Source organism: Papilio polytes, unplaced genomic scaffold, assembly GCF_000836215.1.
Source record: "Papilio polytes unplaced genomic scaffold, Ppol_1.0 DF824303.1, whole genome shotgun sequence".
Classification (NCBI taxonomy): domain Eukaryota; kingdom Metazoa; phylum Arthropoda; class Insecta; order Lepidoptera; family Papilionidae; genus Papilio; species Papilio polytes.
The window spans coordinates 2,786,351-2,805,745 of record NW_013524901.1 but is presented as its reverse complement, the minus strand read 5'-3'; the positions used below and the strand labels follow the sequence as shown (position 1 = coordinate 2,805,745).

The following is a 19,395-nucleotide window of genomic DNA, read 5'->3' as shown; positions in this document are numbered from 1 at the left end:
CGTTATAAGATTCCTTGACCTTACAATACCCGATATTTTATGACGTGTAATAACAACGTAATATGATTCAATGAGATATGATGTTCTATACATAATCAATTCTGAGGCGGTAAAGATGGTTTTATTCTTAATTCAAAATACTATCATTGAATAATAAAAGACTTTTTGTGAATTATTAGGTCTCATTTATGACAAAGTGTATTTATGTAAACTTTAGTATTGATAGACATAGAATGTAAGTGTATTACCATTATTGATTTGTTTATAGAATACATCTTAGGATAAACCTCAATCCCAAGTTTCAAAGTAAATAGTGAAGGAGATTCTTGTAGTAATTATCTATTGAATACTATTTTACTGTGGTAAAAGTTTAAATATTTATTTCAGTGAGCTGTGTTTTTATGCTACGTTTGGGAAAGCGATGTGCTGTCGAATTTCTGTAATCGCCGGGGCCGTCCGTAATAAATAGAAACGATAATCCGGTATAGCATTCGTTATTCATATCGTATTGGTGCACGTACCACGGCTTGAGATCTTACCTTAGTTGAGGACCCTCGGTTTAACCAGCTCTCCTGTGGGATGCATTGAAAGAAGATTTGGGCAATACTACGGGCCACCAGTTAATGTGTGTTACTATGTTTAACGATATTGCTACTTGGGTTTAATTTGATCTTTTTCGTATGACATTTTTTTTAATAATTTTTTTATGCTGTATTTCAGTGCCTTTAATAAAAGTGTGTCAAGTACTCTATGGATGAAATTATCTATGAGTACTGATAGATCAACGTTGTTATATATTAATTTGTTGAAAATATATGTTTTTCAAATGTAGTGCAATTTTAACACTAAAAATTAGAAAGTCCTTTAATGGTTTTTTAAACGAACCTTTTTGGAAACACTATATGTTTTTACACTAACGTCATGTGTTGTAATCGTTTGCGTGTTTATATGGTGATTAATTGCAATGTCACGCATTACGATGACGGTTGTCGCATTCTCAAAAGGCAAATAAACTCTCAAACTAAGCGCACTGTAACACAGGCATGCGCCATTTAAATTCCGTCACGAATGCTTTTTTTAGAAGATTTATTTAACAATTCACCACGACTGTAAGAAAAACTTTACATTAGTGGCTAGTTTCGATTCCAAAGAAAGTGACAGTGGTTCTTACGTCGCGTGTGGCGCGTGCCCGCAAATGTTCAGAATCAATCATGCAAGTGCTAAGTACCGTAACGTTTGCGATATACGCTGATTATTCTCAACAACTTTTTTATTGAGATCTTTGTTTTCAATTTAAACAGTAAAGTTTTATTTGTTTACAGAAAAAAATAATAACAAAAAAGAGAGCTTTGTACTGACTAGCCAACGTTACGTGTTCGTATTGCGATGTGGTAGGCAATTTTTATTTACCTCTAGTATGTGTTTTGGACAACCGTTTTGTTATTTTAAGCTATGAAAAATGCTGTCCGTTGGTTAGTTTTAGATATAAATATTCTTTGAACATAGTGTGTCAAGTGTGATGATTACATAAGACTTTTTGTAAAGATACTAAAACAGAGAATTGCTTTGTCTTGTACATTTATTTAGCAAAAGGAAACATCTTCCGACTGTAATTAATGGAAAAGATCGGTTGATTCGGCACAAGGAAAGCTCGTTACGGCGATTTGTCAAACAAATGTGAGGGTACATAAGCATTAATAAAAGGGAAACGAAATCCTCTTTGCAAGACAAAGGAGCCGGCATCAATATTTATTGGCGCGCTTAGTATTAATCGGGCAGGATCGTGCGCTGTATCGGAGAGCGAACGTCGGTGGCGGCGGATGGATGAACTGTCGCGGTTGGGGCGAACCTAATTTTTCCTCAACGAATAATTTTTCAGTTTTCGTAGCGGCCGTAGCCGCGCCCGCTCTACTCCTTGCCGAGCTACCGCCCGCCGTCAGCCCGCCGACTGTCGGTGTCTCTGGGCCGGTCACGTCTCGCTGTTTTCATTTCAGTACGCCCCCAGACGCCGGCGAGAACGGTCGTGTCTCACGTCGCCCGAACAACGCGCGCACGTACGAAATGTGTGACAATAAGTGTTGCTTCCTCTATTATCTCTAGATTTGTATTCCTTTATTAAACTATAGTATTTCGTACTGTTGTATATTTAGCTTTTTTATTATTCATTGTGAATATTATACAGAGCTGCTACGTAAATATTTCCTACGAATTTAAACGCTACATCGCTTTTAAGCTGGGTAAGACAATTTTAATAATTCTATTTCACTTAATTGAAATGTGTTTAACTAGATAGAAAACGAATTAACCTAATTAAAATAAAGGTATAAAAGAGTTTGCTATAACGAGTTGACCGCTTTTTTTTTGCATTAATGATAGTATTTATTTGTATCTATCAAAGAAGGTCCAAATTGGGGGACATATTTTTTATAACGACAAATTTTTATATTCATCCACTTCATAGATAAAAGTATGTTGTTATTGTCAATGATACATCCTCGACGTTTCAACACTTTGAACACACCTTCAATCCCATTCAATCCCTAGCGGGCCCCCAATTTGCTTCCGGGACCAATAAACAAAGCAATAACATCTATGCGTAGTTTTATACCATCGTCGACTTGTAAGCTCCATTAATGAGATTTTAGGCAGACGCTGACACTGCTTGCAGGAATTGTCAAGTTGCTGGATTCGCTGCTACTATTATTTGATTTTTTTATACTCTAATACTACCATAATCAATTCCTACTATTGGGTACGTAACCCATACGCACTTGACAGTTACTAAATGCAGTAAGTAGATGTTATCGATTTGACAATAATTATAAACAGCTTGTCACCTGTGAGAATGTACTTGCTTCATCATCAAAGAGTTAGACATTGTCAAGTTGGATAAGGGAAAGTAAGCAAAGTAACAAACAAATAATGTCTACGTGTGTATACGTTTGCGTGTGATTTCTATCGTTCCTGGCCGTTGCGGCGCGGCGTAGCATATCGCAAATTTGACTGAGTGATTTCCCATATCGCTCCGACCGATGAATCACATTACACAGCTTTTCCATTTTTTACCGACGTTGAAGATGTAATGGAAAAGTAAAATGGAATCGAATTTTTATAAATCTACGTTCAATATTTAAGTATTGGTAATACGAAGAGATGGCTTTTACGTATCCGCTAATAATATATTTGTCGATTCAAGTATTTGGAGTTATAATATAACGTTTCGTTCATTAAATTAAAGGAAGACTTTCTGTTAACTCCATGTTATATGGCAACATGTATAACAACATGTTGTATACAGCATACTTGTTTGTTATATGTTAATATTTTCCCTCGCTTTCGGCTGTAGGCTAAATAAAATTTTCCGGTATCGCGTTATTAACCCCGTGAGGGCAGCAAAAGGGAGGGGACATTTGTTTTATGTCGTGTTACATGTTTATTGCCCGTTTTCGGATATAATCTATTATTATAAAATTGCTCACTGAATTTAGGACGTATTTGAATTAAATTAATAACGTAGACCAAATTAAAAAACATTAAATTTAGAATTCACTCACATTCTCACAAAACAGAATTTAGGTACTTGGCATTTTTATACAAAGTAAATTTATAGAAGTCATAAAGGTTTTCAGGTGGTCCTACCCTGGTATCTAGCGATCCATTACTTAAAAGCGACATTCGATCGTTTGTTTGAACAGCATGGGCGGGGACGTACAAATTAGCTATGATAAAAAATTGGGACGTATTTGTTACATACGACACACTTCATTAAAAGACAATAGCCCAAAAAAAATAACATAAAATGTGGCTTTAATCCTAACAGTATTACATTACATAAGTAATGTACACCTTAATGTGTAGGCGAACGTTGCTGAAACGTTTGTACATACAATAAACTTTGTGTATATTTCACGTCGCATAACAAATACCAAAGCACGGTTGGCAAGTACAGTTATGTTCGACTAAAACTATGGCTTTCCCGGTACTGGCACAGAGGCAGAGACCGTAAAGCACAAAAAGTGCGCCTGGAGCGTGTACCGAGTGTATTTGCGCCTGTGTTTGTAGCGGGGCGCTATTCAAGGGGGGTTATTAAAAAAGGAGCATAGCTATGACGTCGCCTAGCGCCTTGCTTTCCCCGTTTAAGATGAGAAATGGGCAGTAGAAGCGCCACGACAGCGCTGAGATTGCGGCTGCATAATGCTTATGCATTGAAATACTGAATATTCATTGTTGCCACGCGTAATATAAGCTCCGAGCTCTTTAATCAATTTTCCTTTTGCCAGCAATATTGCCCAGTAATAGTCGTTATGACGGTTGCTAAATTGCTACTGGACGTCTTTATTTGCAAATGGCCTTTTATGTACATCTGTGGCACTCTAATTAAAATAGAAATGCAACATTTATTTTTTTCATTACTTAATAACGGATAAAGTACCTACGAAGTTAAGTATGATTTGATTTTGTAAACCTGAGAGCAATGAATAAAGATGACTTGATGAATTTAATTAAAAAGATCAGATAATCGAGTTTATATTGCTAATTCTAAAAATTACGATCGAATTATTACTAAATTAGAAAGCTGCTTTGATCTTAATTAATAGACATAAACGCAATTTGTCTTATCATTGTTTAAAGATAATGTACGCTAAAGGTCTTGGGTTACTGTGTTATAATTGTTTTTTTCGTCACAACTGTTATCGCCATATTCATTCAGAATGTTGCAGTTGAGAAATATATATCAATAGATTATGTTGAAGAACATAAAACAAAAGAAAAAGAACAACTTTCCCGTATCTACGTGGTACAGTAGCCGTTCCAATTAATGAGCCAGTGAACACCTCAGGTTTATCTCAAATTACTTAGAAAATGAGGACAGGAAAGGTCCTATGGGTAACATTATTGAAAAAGGGTCGCCCTGATTGATACCCAACTTTGCACGTTCAAAATGTTGAGTTTCTTTTTTTTTTTCGTTTGTAGCATAAAAAAGATTGACTCAATTTGTTTCTGTCCGCCGCGCAATAAACTCGCCGAGGGAAATTTTTTTTAACTAAGGATTTATCTTTTCGGAGAGCTGGTAATCGCCCTAATTTCATATAACGACATTTAAATTGTGTTTTGAAGTGTTACATTAATGAAGTTTGTAAATTATTAAACGAAGTAAAAAAACACTGAGTTCTGTAAGATTTTTTAATAGAACTAACATTTTTATTATAGTACTACATAAAAACATAGAAATGGCGAGTTTTGAGAATCCTGAAGGCAGTTACGCTTTAAGTACACCATATTTCTCACAGTATCACCTTTACAGCTTTATAAAGTACGCAGGCTGTTACCGTAAAATCTCAGAATATTTTCTTAAGAACTTCTTTCTCGTCGATGTTATTGTTTCTGACAAAAATTTAATTACCTCAAGGGTGGTGCTCTTGAGGCCTATTGTGGTTCGAATAAAACGTCGCACGCAATGCTGCCGCTGCCGACCGTCACTAGGCAGCTCACCGTGATAGATGATATTCGAGAACAATTAATCTTGGCCAAAATATGCGGACGATTTGCAAGCGAGTGGTCGGGCCTAATGGTCGGGAGGATTATCGCGAGACCGCACCCCGCGCCCCGCGCTGTACTCCGCACCACAGGCCCCGCGCTCTCATTAGCGCCGAATATCTTTCTTTGCGATTCATATAAGTTTTCTAATGGCCAGCATGTTTACCTTTACTCCAAATTGTAATTTATTTTTCTCACAACTTAACGTTTGCATTTAAACTTTTTTGATTTTTAAGCACTCATATTGGCACGTTAATATATTCTATTACCGTAAATGAAACTAATATCAGCCAAGTTACGTTTGTCGGCCTTCGAATAGGATAACCTTCAGTTTGCTATCCATTATTCTATTTGTCCTCGGTTATTTATGCAAAAGCCAAGGTTCGTACATTCTACTACTTTTAATTCCTAAATCAATAATTATAAACATTGGTAATAAATTTTTTCTGCTTTAAATATATGCTTATGATAAAGCAGCTATCGAAACCACTACTAGCGTGGTTTGCCAATTTTTTATCACTTACATTTGATAAAGCATCGGTACATGCATATTCTGAGATGTCCCGGGAAGCAATAACGTGGCGGCGCTCGCTCGTATATCATAACCAAGGCTTCATATGAGAGGCGACGCCTCGGACACGAAGGCGTTATGCAACGCTGTCTTAGGATAATGTCTCGCATAAATTCAACATAATCCTACAAAACCCACCTAACTTAACATATTAGATTTCTGCTTTAAATTAACAAAATGATTAAAAAGAGCCTCATTTTACACACTTTGGATTCATGTTTTGTTTTCGTGGCCGTATAATTAGATTCATTAATTTCAGATTAGCAGAAACATATCGATGTAAGGAACAAAATATGTACAAAATTAAATCCACGTTGACTGCTGCATTCAATATTTTATTGGTATACAATAATCCTACGTTAAGTGGCTGCTTAATTAATAATTAATAGGTTGAGTGTGGCCGTGTCTTGCAGTTTCTGTAACTAAAATCTTAATATGACGTATACCTAAACTTGCCGGTCTCGTGGTGCTTCAGGGCGTCGTGGTTGCGCTGCGGCGTTGCACACAGGGTCAGTTTAATGACGCAAATGTTCCGTTAATTGGAGATATCTGTTTGCTGCAACTTCAATTGAATCGGAAATGCGTTATTGCTCCCTCTATTCGAGCTTCCAAAGGCTGGTCTATACATCAATAGATGTGTTCGTTTCGTTCGATACCGGTATTTGGTTACCGACGTGTTTTGTTTATTATATTTTAGTTAATATCAGCATGTTAATTTATAGCGTTACTTAACATCACAATATTGATTCGTAGATATTAGTATTGAACAGGTCTTTTAAGAGTATGTTATTATACAAAAGTTAAACTTAAAATTTTTAAATTATTACATCACGTTTTAAGTCAGACGATGATTCTGATAACCAAAGTTTTCTTATCCTATTAAAGAACGTATTTGAGAATACATTGTGGGTCTATTCAGTAGTCCTAATACAATCACTATGATAAAAATGACCACTAGATGAATCTTACTTCTTACTAATATTATAAATGCGATAGTTTAGATGGATGTTTGTTAGAGTTTGTGGTCTAATCTGCTAAACGGATCTCGATGAAATTTAGCATAGATGTAGAAGATAGTCTGGAAGGACATATAGGCTACTTGTGTTATTTTTTTAATTCCACGCAGACGGAATTGCAGGCGAAAGCTAGTTATTGCATAAATCGATTATGGCACGGAAACATTACATTTGTAACTAATTTGTCCAAATGATACTGTTTAGGTGTAATAAAAAAAATTAACAATTATTTTTGTTTTATTCCTGTTGTTTACTATTTTTATTTTCATTAGCTAATTGTAACAGAAAAAAGAAACACTTGAATACATCTCTGTATAGATAGTTGTTTGTTATGCGGCATAGAAGGCAAAGCGCGCCGCGCAGGATGAGCCGGCTCGTAGATGCAAATTAGCAGAATCACAATTAGTGCTTGATTGTTGTTCATCTTGCAGCTTGCATTTAGCAAGTGAAACAACTAGTCAAGATATTCACCAAATAAAATACGAGAGAATACGCTACATTTTATTTCGTAGCCGCATTCTACCTTTTCAATTCTAGGAAATATAACAAGCCTATTCATAGTGTTGTAATGATTTGCTCTACTTTTTAAAGGCCAGTGAAGTCGAGTTACAATCCGACTGGCAAACTTTAAACCATAGGTATCTCGTTATATACCATTTCTTTATTAATTTTAAGAACTCCCATTAAATGCTAAATTATGCACCCACGCATTTATGGGGACATTGAAAAATCTCTTTTTAAATTGATTTTTAACCGTATGAACTCTATAAACTTGTATTATGTGTACTAAATGGATGTATAATATTGTTTGTACAACAAACAGAACGTCCTCGGAAAGTCCTCCTGGTTGACAGATGATGTTTAGTGGCAATTAATCTTGCCTGACCAAATATGCGGGCGAATTGCGGTCTCACTGACGTCGTAACTACGATGTTCCGCCTCCGCGCGCCACAGAACCATCCCTTATTTCTCACGAAACTTAAATACGGTGTTTGCTTGCGTGACTTAACGCAAACCAATCGCTCGATCCGCATATTTGTCTTCTTAATAACATACGTTTAAACCGTTGAAACGTCTATTACCCGTGAAGTATCTCATATGTAACGTAAAATAAACATTTCCACTCGAACGTGACTTCGATACAAATGTGGGGGTAAACGTAAAACATTGTTCGATGTCGGAAAACGATCTGCTTCCCCTGCGGCGTTAAATAGCAATCGACATATGGATCTGCACACTCGAAGACCGTTTGTTTTCGCTTCTATAACTATGTGTAGCGCAGACTCGATCGTTACATTGTGAGGTCGGTGTTTACTCCGTTATTATGCGGGATTTCCTAACAGGCTTGCGGAAGCGAGGTGTGGCGGACGAAGTTATAATAAGTTGGACGTAAGTTGACGTAAGATGGGACGCTTCCTTATCGAGAGCATTGTCTCCTGATCCCGAATAACAACGAGGTGTTGTGAAAACTTTATAAAACATCTAACAATGTAATTTACGTTGCGTGGTGCAACTTTTGAATGATTATTTTTTAACCGACTTTTCAACTTATGTTCGTATCTAAAAGTCATCACGTAGCACTAACTACATATATGTTACTTATAACATTCTACCAGGTTTAGAGTAAATCCAACAGACGCACCCAACCACCCTCTAAAAACGTTTATCCGTCTAATTAACAACTTTAATTACTTCTCTCACTGCATCGCAATATCTCTTCGAGAGTATTTAATCTTAATTACCGTCCTCTCATCTCCTACTTAGATCACATCATTCTTTTTTATTACAGACGCTTCCATTACTGACAGTAAAAAGTCGCGGCAGCCGCTTGTAGACGAATTAACCTTTAGAGTGGGCTTGTAGATCCGTGCCCCGGTTACGGACGGGTCATTCGGTAGTTAATATTCAAAGGGTCGTACGATCACGGATTCCGGGCGCGTTTCACTTCCACGGCCGTCCCGAAACGAGCTCTCGAAAGCTTCCTTTCGGTTTCCGTGTGCAGTTTTGCGTGTTCGTAGGAATTAGAATCGACGCGCTGGTTTAAAGGCACGTATCTGAAACAAATGTCTCAGCTAAATTGTATTTCTGTATAGGTATTTCAGATTTTAATAGGGTGTACGTTCGAATAGAATCTTGCATTAGTTAGACTGCGAGTTTCACTTAAACTATACCGCGCGGTGAATTTCGTAGCACTTTGAAAGCTTTCCGCTTCTAGAGTAGCATAAAAGTCATTGTTGCAACTATTATATTTACCTTCATATTCTCGCCACAGTTTCGCTGATGTACATTATACTTATTTTTAATTAACACGAATAATAACCATTGAAATTTTACATTTACTTTTAAATTAAAATGTAAAATGTATGCTACATTCGCAACATTTGATTGTTCGCTAAATCAGTGTTCACATTCATTACTCAACTTTTAATCAAATTTAATCCAAGATTTAGAGGTTCGTCTCTTCAATTTCACAGTTGAATAAATTTATTTTAGTACTGTAAAGTATTTCGCAGCGAATCCTTATTCTCTTGGCGATAAGGTTAAATTTATAGATGGTGTCGTCGGTGTGTTCACGATTCAACGATTCCAGAGATTATTTGGGACAAATTGATATTTTTCTATCTTTCCCTCAGTATATTTTGTTGTCACGTTCCGATATACTTTTCCGTATGCCTCAAATTACGTTGTCATATTCTCGGATTTTTTATACATTTCCATTACACGACGAAATTGTATTATTCAAGTTTCTTCCAAAAACAAATATGGAATGTCTTGAGATGATAAACATAATAAACATCGAGTTCACTGATACGCAGTTTTTGCATTAAACAACACAGCTTGGTTCAAACAAAACTTAAGTTTGTAATACGAGCTGTTCTGCTCGAATCTTAACAATAATGTGTTTGTATGCAATAAAACAAAGTCTGCTAAAATTAGAATGTGAATTAAAACTACATAACACAAACTTTAACTTTATTTTTGTTGTACAGGTAGTACCGATGGTCGCATCGTCCAGCCGCGCTGAGCCGCGCCGCGCTCGGACCCGAGCGCCCAGGCCGTAAGGTGTGCACCGCGAGCGCAGCAGCCGCCGTGATGAGCACAACCCGCCACCATGCGTCGGCGGCCATTCTGAACCGGGAACGGACGCGTCGGGCGCGAGATGGCCCTCAGCGGCGGCTTACCCAGACCGCCGGCGCACGCGCACCCGCCCGCGCCCACTCACTATGAGATGTGGAAGCACAGCAAGTGGCGACAGAAAGCACCGCCGCCCAGGACCGACCCCGCTATCCGAGTACCCAGATAGAGACTGCAGTGTTATACAGGCCTAAGTGTTTCCGTGTAGTGTAAATATAGTGTGTTCGTTAAGCATGTCGGGTGAAGGGCGCGGCGCGCGCACTCCGCTGCTGGAGTGCGGCTATGCGCAAGCGCAGATGCACGCGCACAAGGCGCCGGCGCCACGCTGCTGCTTCTGGCTGGCCAGCCACGTCAACGTGAGGAAGTGCGTCGCCGGCGTCATGCTGCTCTCCGTCCTCACCATATTCTTCTATACGTACTACGTCACCGTGCCACTAACGAGGTGAGTTTATCTAACCCGCCTTAATTATAAATTTAATATAACAGTACCTGTAATAGCTGTTGTTGTTCCTTGTAAAATAAATAAATAAGATAATATTTGCATACACTAGGTACGCCGTACCATCATCAATTTAACGGCTTTTTAAATTACTTTACAAAATTACCAACAAAATTTTTCATACAGTATCAAGGGACACTTAATCAAATAACTGAAAATTTTAATAAATTTAAAATTAAAGTGTCGTAAACATACTCGAACATAATTAATAACTCCTGTTGAAATATGCGTCATTCGCACAAAATCCAATTTACTTGCTAACTATCGGCAGCAAACACGTCGGTGCCGGGGAAAATTAATAATATGAAATTATCGCGCTTTCGGTCACTATTGTATAGCTACTGCAGCTAGATTAGTGGCCACCGTGTTGACTGCATTACGCTCTGAAACAACACGCTGTGTAACTTTAAACAGCGCTTTAATGCATCCTAAATTTTTGTTTCAAACGACATAATTAATGCGCGGAAGCCTTGCATAATGAAGTGGTCGCGGCACTAAATCGTTTGCCGCTAATGCCGTTATAAATACTGATTTACCGCACTGATATTAATGTCTTAATAGAGCGCGGTAATGTTTCAAATTCCTAAACGCTCACTGCTTAGAATTATTTGGGTTAGTGTTTGCAAACTCGGTAATTTGTTATATCATAACTGTTTGTTTAATTTATGTAATAAGATAAAAATACAAGGTAATTAACATAAAAAGCTCCCACAATAATACATGTAATATTTACCACAATCACACAGAGTCGTCTAAAAGCTTTGAATTTATAATTATGCTAATGTGTAATTTCATGTTTAAATTACTGTTTGAGCAGGAATCACTGAACCCCGATGTGTTCAAGTTTTATATAAATTGAGTTTAAATTTAAGAAGATTTTAAATCATGTAAAAATGTTTATATCGTTGTGAAATAAACTAATTGGCATTCTGCAACAGATTGCGCGCAGGTTAGTTAGCAAAACAAATCTCGTTCATCAAATATGCAAATTGTTTAATCACAATTGTACGTACAAATACTCGTGCGATGGGAACGTGGATCATTTTTGCGTTACCTGAATTTTATATTTATTCCAAGATAGAAGAACAAACAAGTTATAACAAGATAGTTTAGAAATAAATTACATATAGTACAAAAGGCATGTCGGGTTTTAGATATGGAAAAACGGTGTGTATGTTACACTTATCTTCCTTTGTATTACTGAAAAGGAATGCACGAGAAACTCCAATTTTCCGGATCCTTTCCCCCGCGCTTCGGGAGGTACGTATAAACCATGAAAAGAGCTACATAAGTAACGCTCAGTGAAGCCACTCACACTTTTCTTCCCCACCGAATATCGAAGGAGATTTATTGTGCATAAAATTACCACTTAATTTGCCAAAGTGGCTCGCGGAAGAATTAAAAATGTCGAAGTCCGCTAGGAGCACGCTTGTCGCCCTTTGTTTGGCTTTTCACGGCTAAATTAGAACGAGTAGGCGAATATTTCAGAGCAATTTATAACGTGATTTTACGTAATTAGGGCGGACGTCGTGTAGCAACGACGATAATATTTTATTTTATCGGCTTAAATTTACACCGCGCCGATGAGCGGGGCGGGAGCGCCGTCGACTTGTGCCGATTTATAGCGAAACTTGTGTTCCGACTAATTAATGGAAGCTGCTCCGCTAACGCATTCCTTGATTTAAACGACTATTGTTTTATAATCGCTTATACTGAAATTCATGGCCCATTGCCCGTTAAAAACAAGTTTACGATGCTATTTATCAAAACCCCTCCTACCTCTATTTCAAAGAGAGTCTCATTAAATTATTACCGTCATAATCTCTTTAATTTAGATACCTGATACTTTGAAGGTAAAATGGGAAATTTTCTTCGTATATGATATAGGATTCAACATTTAATATTTACTTATTTCATGAAATATTAAATAATTTATGATTTCTGAAGATAAACATTGATGTTTGATGTGATGTTATAATACCGCTACGAATAAAGGCTAATTAATGTTAAGGAAACTGGTTCATTGACTCGTTTTCGTCCAACAGATAGGTAATAAGAAGTCTTTCGGGCGAGTTATTCTTTTCAGTCGGTCGTTAAAGTTTGCCGGTGGATCGGGCGGAGGCTTTCATTAAACCAAAAAGGCCGCAACTCTCGGCCGCGCTCCGCTCGCCTACCTACGGATAAATATTTCCACAAATTCCGCCTTTATTTATTTTGACGCTATTGAGATAAACCTTAATGGCGCTTTGATGTGGCCCCCCTCCACTTCTAACTTACAGCGTAATTTTAACTTTGGCAGGTTTTGATTGATTCCGTTTTAAATTTGGCGGAACACCGCTTTCCGGTAAATAATTTGTTACGACTTTTTTTTTTAATCAGGCTCCACCTGGGCTCGACTTTTTGAGAATAAGTTAATATCGATGGAAAATTTTTTCTTTATAATTAGTTATTTCTACAAAATGCTTTGGTTTAAAAATGACGTCACTGTCAGATAAAAAGACAAAATCCGATATTTCCATCACATGTTTTAGACGTTGGATTGTTATTTACACCAAATTGTAATTTTGACAATTTACAATTTGGTGGGACAGGCCCTAATAATTGTGAATGGATTATATCTAAACTTGTGTTATATTGATAACATAGCATATTATATTACATTTTACTTTAAATAAGTTAATATGTTAGTTTAATTAAGATACAATCAATTACACTTACTGGAATAAAAACAGCTTTTTCTCTACATGTTTCCCTTAGTGAAGGGGCGCAGAGAAATGTCCGAGGACAACCGTTATGTTTTATAGCACAGCGTCGTGGAAATTTCGGTGCTATGTCGTTGGGTTTTACTGCTATTATAAGGGAGGGAAGAATTTTTGTGATCGCCGTCGTATTACTTTGTAGCCAGTAGGCACCTGTACAATTACTTACGCTATACTTTAATGTAATGTTGTATTTTATCTTTAACAAAGATAAAAATCAGGTCATTGAATACAAATCGCACTAATGACCCATAATTTCTGATAAGTAGGCCAAGCCCCTTGCGCATGCCACCTCAAAACTCATTAGGGAAAACCACTAATTGTGTTTGTTCTCTTACAATACACAGGCCTAGGTTTCTTTATACACTTTCTTTGGACAATAATTACAATATGTATCCATTATTATATTTTGTTATCTAATATTTAAAACTAAATAAACAATACAATGTCTATAAATAGTCATTCGTCGAGTCCTCGCACACTACTTAAAGTTCTGAAGACTTAGAGTCGATTTGAAACAAACGTGAAATGAATGGGGCTTCACTTTAAAGCCATCATAATGCAAGAAAAATAAGGTAACGTTTGTTTACTCGCTGTTCCAACTCGCTTAATAGGTTTTAAGTTTACTGAGCCCTGAGAGTAAAGTGTCCCAGAAACTTAAAAGTCGTTCTACGTAACAATTGTGAGTCGGATTTGTAATTAATTGTGATAAATGAAATTATGACGAAACAATTAAGAAACTCGTTTCCGATTTAACATCAACGTCGTCGTCTAAAATAACTTGTACTTTGCATGACGTTTATGAAGTTAACTATGGGCGGGCGGGTTTATGTAAGCCTCTTGCCTAAAGTAAACGACTTTGTAAAGTCTCTGCACGTTATTTTAGAATACTATATAACATTATTAGGTATTTTTAATGTAAGCAGTCTATAATTTAGCGATTACACAAGTATAAACTTTAGAATAAAGATGGATAACCATGATCTTTTAATTTCTGACTTAAAAAGGAATCCGATAATCATAATACGATGACTCACACTCGTACATTCAGCATCGCGACGGTGTCTATTTGGTCTGATGTCCTAATAAATAAAGCAATTTTGTAGAGTAAGCGATCTCATTGTAATTACTAATTTACTATTTTTTTTCTGTCAGCCTGGTATGGCGCGATCGTGTGCCTCGGCCGCTGTCTCAGTGCTCGTTGCTGGCGTCGCAACAGCGAGCACGCGACCACAGCTCAGACGCGCGCCTTCGCAGCGACGCCAAGGTGCTTGTCATTGTCGAGTCGGCCTACTCCCGCCTCGGCAGGGACATCGCTGAATTACTCGTCGCCAATAGGATTCGGTAAGTCTATCACGAATATGATTACTTTTTTACTACATTAACCAAGAATACGAAAATCCTGGCCTAGAGGTCCTTAAATGGGCTTCATTATTATCTATAAGAAATTTCTTCCTACTTGTTTATGTAAAGCATGAAAATGTAAATATTTTCACCCAAGTCATGTTCAATATCAGTCAAAAGTCAGTGCAGCATTTAAACAACAGAGCCCAGAGCAGTGCATCGTAAGTAACCATTAGCGAAGTTATGCAAAGGAAGAGAACAATGCGATTCGAAGTGAATAATAGCACTGGCAATTCAGAAAAGCTTCACTTTAAATTTTATCTTAATATTGCGTTGCCGGCTTTGTTGATGAGAACTACCGGACGATAGTCGCAGAAGGGTTGTAGTGCATCTTGCCTAAGCGTGTACGTTTAGGCATTACGGTATTCTATAGATATAAGCTTGCAATTCTAGCGTGCAGCTGCCTACATTAGCTCCTGGCTTTATCCATCTAAGAAGATTGCTCTACCTCCATCTCCTGAAAAAAATGTTAGATGCTTGTAATTCTCATTTACATGTTTGTACTTATCCATAGATTAGTTTCATTTTATTTGAATACACAATGTTGTACAAGTTTTTGAAGTAATATTTTATAGCGTCCATTTTTCTATTGATAATTTCTTTTTTTTAGCTTCATGTTCGTCTTTTTTTGGTGTAATTCATCATTGATTCACTTTCCTTTAAAAAAATAAACTCTGGTTTAATTGGATATTAAGTTTTATAAACCCAAATATCTAGAAAATAATACTACGAATTACTGAACTTCAATAAGCCCCTAGAGAAAGTTCGGAAGTTTTAATATAGCTGACATTTTAATGGCGAATTTTCTCAGTCAATACTCGATATCTGTCAGCCCTCCGACACTCTCAGCGAGGTCGGCGCTTGTTTATGAAATGTTTTGACGACTTACGAATTAGTTTCTGGGAAATATTTTTTGCGGTGTCTCGAGTTGCTTCAGTTATTGAAGTGATGTTTTTACATATCGTCAATGTCATAAAATATTGCGAAAAATATAATGTAACATTGAAATAATGGATTTCTATTCATAGCAAAACTGTAACTCAATATCTCAGCGTAATAATTTCTTGGGGCTTAAGTGCGAATATTAGGTACGTCAGCTATTATTGTATAATTACAAAATCACAGGAACATTAAATTAACCGAATTAATACCAAAACTAAATATTAAGTTGAGTTATAACAGCAATGACATAGTGAAAGTACGTGAAATTCTATACGTTGGGGCAATTTGCATGTGACCTCTAAAGGCTTAATAAACTAGGAAGTAAACACGACGACTGAATGTAATTTACGTATTATCGTAGAGGGTCAGGCGGTCCCCGAGCGACGCCGCTCGATTGTGTTCACGACCACGTTTCAGGGACCCCTTTCGATCCTACGCAAAATGTAACTCATGCTTTGAGCAAAATGACTTTTTTCTTTTCAAACTGTGCTATACAAGATCTTTATATTACAGAACTCAAAAGCTTAATTTCTTTTATAACTACCTCTTTGATTTATTTTGAATGGTGTGTAATTACAATGTAGAAACAGTTTTTGCAAAATTTTTTATTAGGTGTCACGACTATTTGCGTAGGAGCCATCGCTTTATAGTTGGTGTGCGGTGCTCGTTTACAGTCTAAAAACGTGAGTCGCGGCGTAAATTCATCCAGCTTTTACACTTAGCGACAAAAGTTGCTTTTATTGAATATTCATTGGCCGAATGGAAACTTTACAACGTAGCTGCTAATGTATTCCGCCTACGAAATTTTATGCTGAATTCTGTCCATCGATATTTTAATTAAACAATCTATTGCTTTTGCTTTCTTAGATTTAATTAAAAAATTCGATACTCCCTTGTAATAATTAAAAGAAATATTTAAGGTTTCAGTTATTAAATTTATGAAAAAATATATTTTAGAGTAAATTATAGTATGAAAAAGCCGGGTAAAATGTTGATTTTATTGTGTCTTTGTAAGACCAGTTAGCAGATTAAATAAGTTTTGAGAACGTTGTGATCTAATCTTATTAAATTAAGTCTGATTTTCAATTTAAGTCCACTTTGTCCGATTGTTGATGCGAACTAGTTCGATGATCCTTTTAGTTATAAAAGAGCTCTTAGCTAAGCTCTACCTAGCGTCTGTAACTACAAAATTTTAGTGCTCGTATTTCTTTGAAGTGCAAACCTTTCAAAGCGGTCGTAGTGGATACGTGACCCATAAGCATCAGCTGTCTGGTCTGTATTTAATGCTAGCTATAATCCTTTCGACTGTAAATGTATTTTTTATTAATCTTGTGCTTGTATAATGTAAACTAGTACGATTTGTAAGTAGAGAAAGGTCATACTTTCTCTAGCAATGATCTCTCAATCAATTTGTTATTTTATTTCATAATAATTTATCATTCGTCTGTCACAAATGTTTAGATTTCAAACAAAACGGTGGTAAATAATAGAAAAAAAAACGTAGTATAAGATGTTGGGAATCCACAAAACTTTTAATTCAATTAAAGTTGTGAAAGCTTCCAACTAGCAACGTTTCTCATTTGTCTGAATCCGAATAAGTTTATGACGAAATCGAGCTTTAGTGAAAACGATCCACGCCTTTCTTACTCGGCATTGGTATTTGTTTTATAATCCTGCGGTATATAAGTCAACTAGCTATTGCTCGCGACTTCACACGTAAAAAATGTAGCCTTTGTTACTGATAGATAAATTACCTTTCTAATAGTGAAAGAATTTTTAAAATCGGCCCAGTAGTTTTTGAGTTATTTTAATACATATAAAGATATAAATATACAAATCTTTCCTTTTTATAATATTAGTGCAGATTATCAAGTTATGTTATCACAAAGTTCCCACAAGCAAATACAATTCGGCTTTAGGTACTGAAGTAAATATTAAACATATTAATTACTGCCGAATAATTAATTTGTATTGGTTGTCCGCTCGTGAAATTACTTTTACACAATGAAGTATTAATTATAGCCGGATGAGCGTTATTATCAACATTGTACAAGAGTATGTCGACGTTGACAATCCGACTTAATTATCATATTGTTCGATAGTGAACGTTGCCGATGCGAGGTTCGTGGGCGTTGTAAATTTAAATTATAAGGTGACAGCTGAACCGCAAGGCAAGGCGCGAAGTGGCGGCTGGGGCGACAGGGGCGCGAATTCATCCAAGGCAAGCCGCTGCGGCGACAGTTAGTTAGTTAGTAGTGCCATTAGAGGCAGCTCGCGGCATCCGCCCCTTATATTACAGCTCCGCTTCCCATTAGTGTTCCTCGCTGTCAAAACGACTTAATTACTTTAAGAGAAATTCACGGTTATGATTGCATTTACAACATCAGTTTATTACAACTGTTATCACTCAATTAAACTGTTATATTTTAGGTAGTCTCTATTCAATCGATAAATGGTTAAATTACCCTTATGAGTGTGGAAGGGTACATCGGTAGAGGTAGACCTAGAAAGAGATGGATGGATTGTGTAAAAGGTGACATGATCAAAAAGGGAGTGATGACTGAGACGACGTATGATAGAGTTATGTGGAGGACAAAAACCTGTTGCGCCGACCCTACGGGAGTAGGATAAGGAGATGATGAAATGGTTAGATTTACTTTACTACGGCTTGTATATAGATCCAGTAAAAAGTCCAGATTAATTACTAGCCTTTAGCTCGTGAATTACTATACTAATTGGATAAATAAGCGTATGCGAGAAATATACATCGTGTTGTTGTTTAAAGGAAGAGTTTAGATTAATTTTTGGTCGCTAAGTCATTCAAAAGGAATGGTAGACGTAACCAACGTATTGATGTCGATGCTAGGAATTTACACTATGTTATTTTTTATTTAATTAATATATCTAACTGGACTGGCAGATTTGTTAATAATGATACTATTTTTTTCAGATACGTTACTTATCTCAATATGAAGGGTAGATGATAGAAAATGTGTACAAATGCGTGTTTGTATTGCGTTAGTGCAGTAGTCGTTTGTGTCGCTAAGTCATTGTGGTGGAGCCAGTGACCTAGAATGTTTGAAAAAAAATCTCTTTGACTACAAAGCTTTTATTGTTACTTTCGTTTGGTTCCAACCTATAACATATACATACAGTGCGTTTTATCTTTATTTATATGTATATATATTCATTTTGTAGGCCTTATTTAATACGTTATTTAACAAATAATTGTGTTCATTATTTACTCTACATGTTGCTTACTAAAAGCTTCTAATTTATCTTATCTTTCTTCGTAATTCAATTTAATATTTGGAAGCTTTTACCGACAAGTAATGAGTTGTAATGGATTTTTTGTGACTACCATTTGTGCCTTGGTAATGGAGTCACCCCATACTACGCGGCCTAGTGAAGATAATAAATTGTACTTGTAAATGCGTTATATGTGTGATTATATTCATTTTTGACCGACTTCCCAAAAGAAGGAGGTACTCAATTCGTCTGTATGTTTTTTTTTTTTTTTTATGTGTGTTA

General features: G+C 36.5%; 1 protein-coding gene across 3 annotated transcripts in view; it reads left to right on the top strand.

Annotated features, from left to right (window-relative positions):
- LOC106101281 (bifunctional heparan sulfate N-deacetylase/N-sulfotransferase) overlaps positions 1 to 19,395 on the top strand; it is a 105,210-nt gene that overhangs the window by 54,747 nt on the left and 31,068 nt on the right. For 2 of the 3 annotated variants that reach the window (XM_013280467.1, XM_013280450.1), the window contains exons 5-6: positions 10,116 to 10,702; positions 14,674 to 14,862. In XM_013280467.1, coding sequence (XP_013135921.1) covers positions 10,494 to 10,702; positions 14,674 to 14,862 — 398 coding nt within the window. In that variant the 5' untranslated portion in view covers positions 10,116 to 10,493. Of the gene's footprint in view, positions 1 to 1,991; positions 2,238 to 10,115; positions 10,703 to 14,673; positions 14,863 to 19,395 lie in introns of those variants that run through there. The other variant, XM_013280458.1, reaches the window with a different exon arrangement.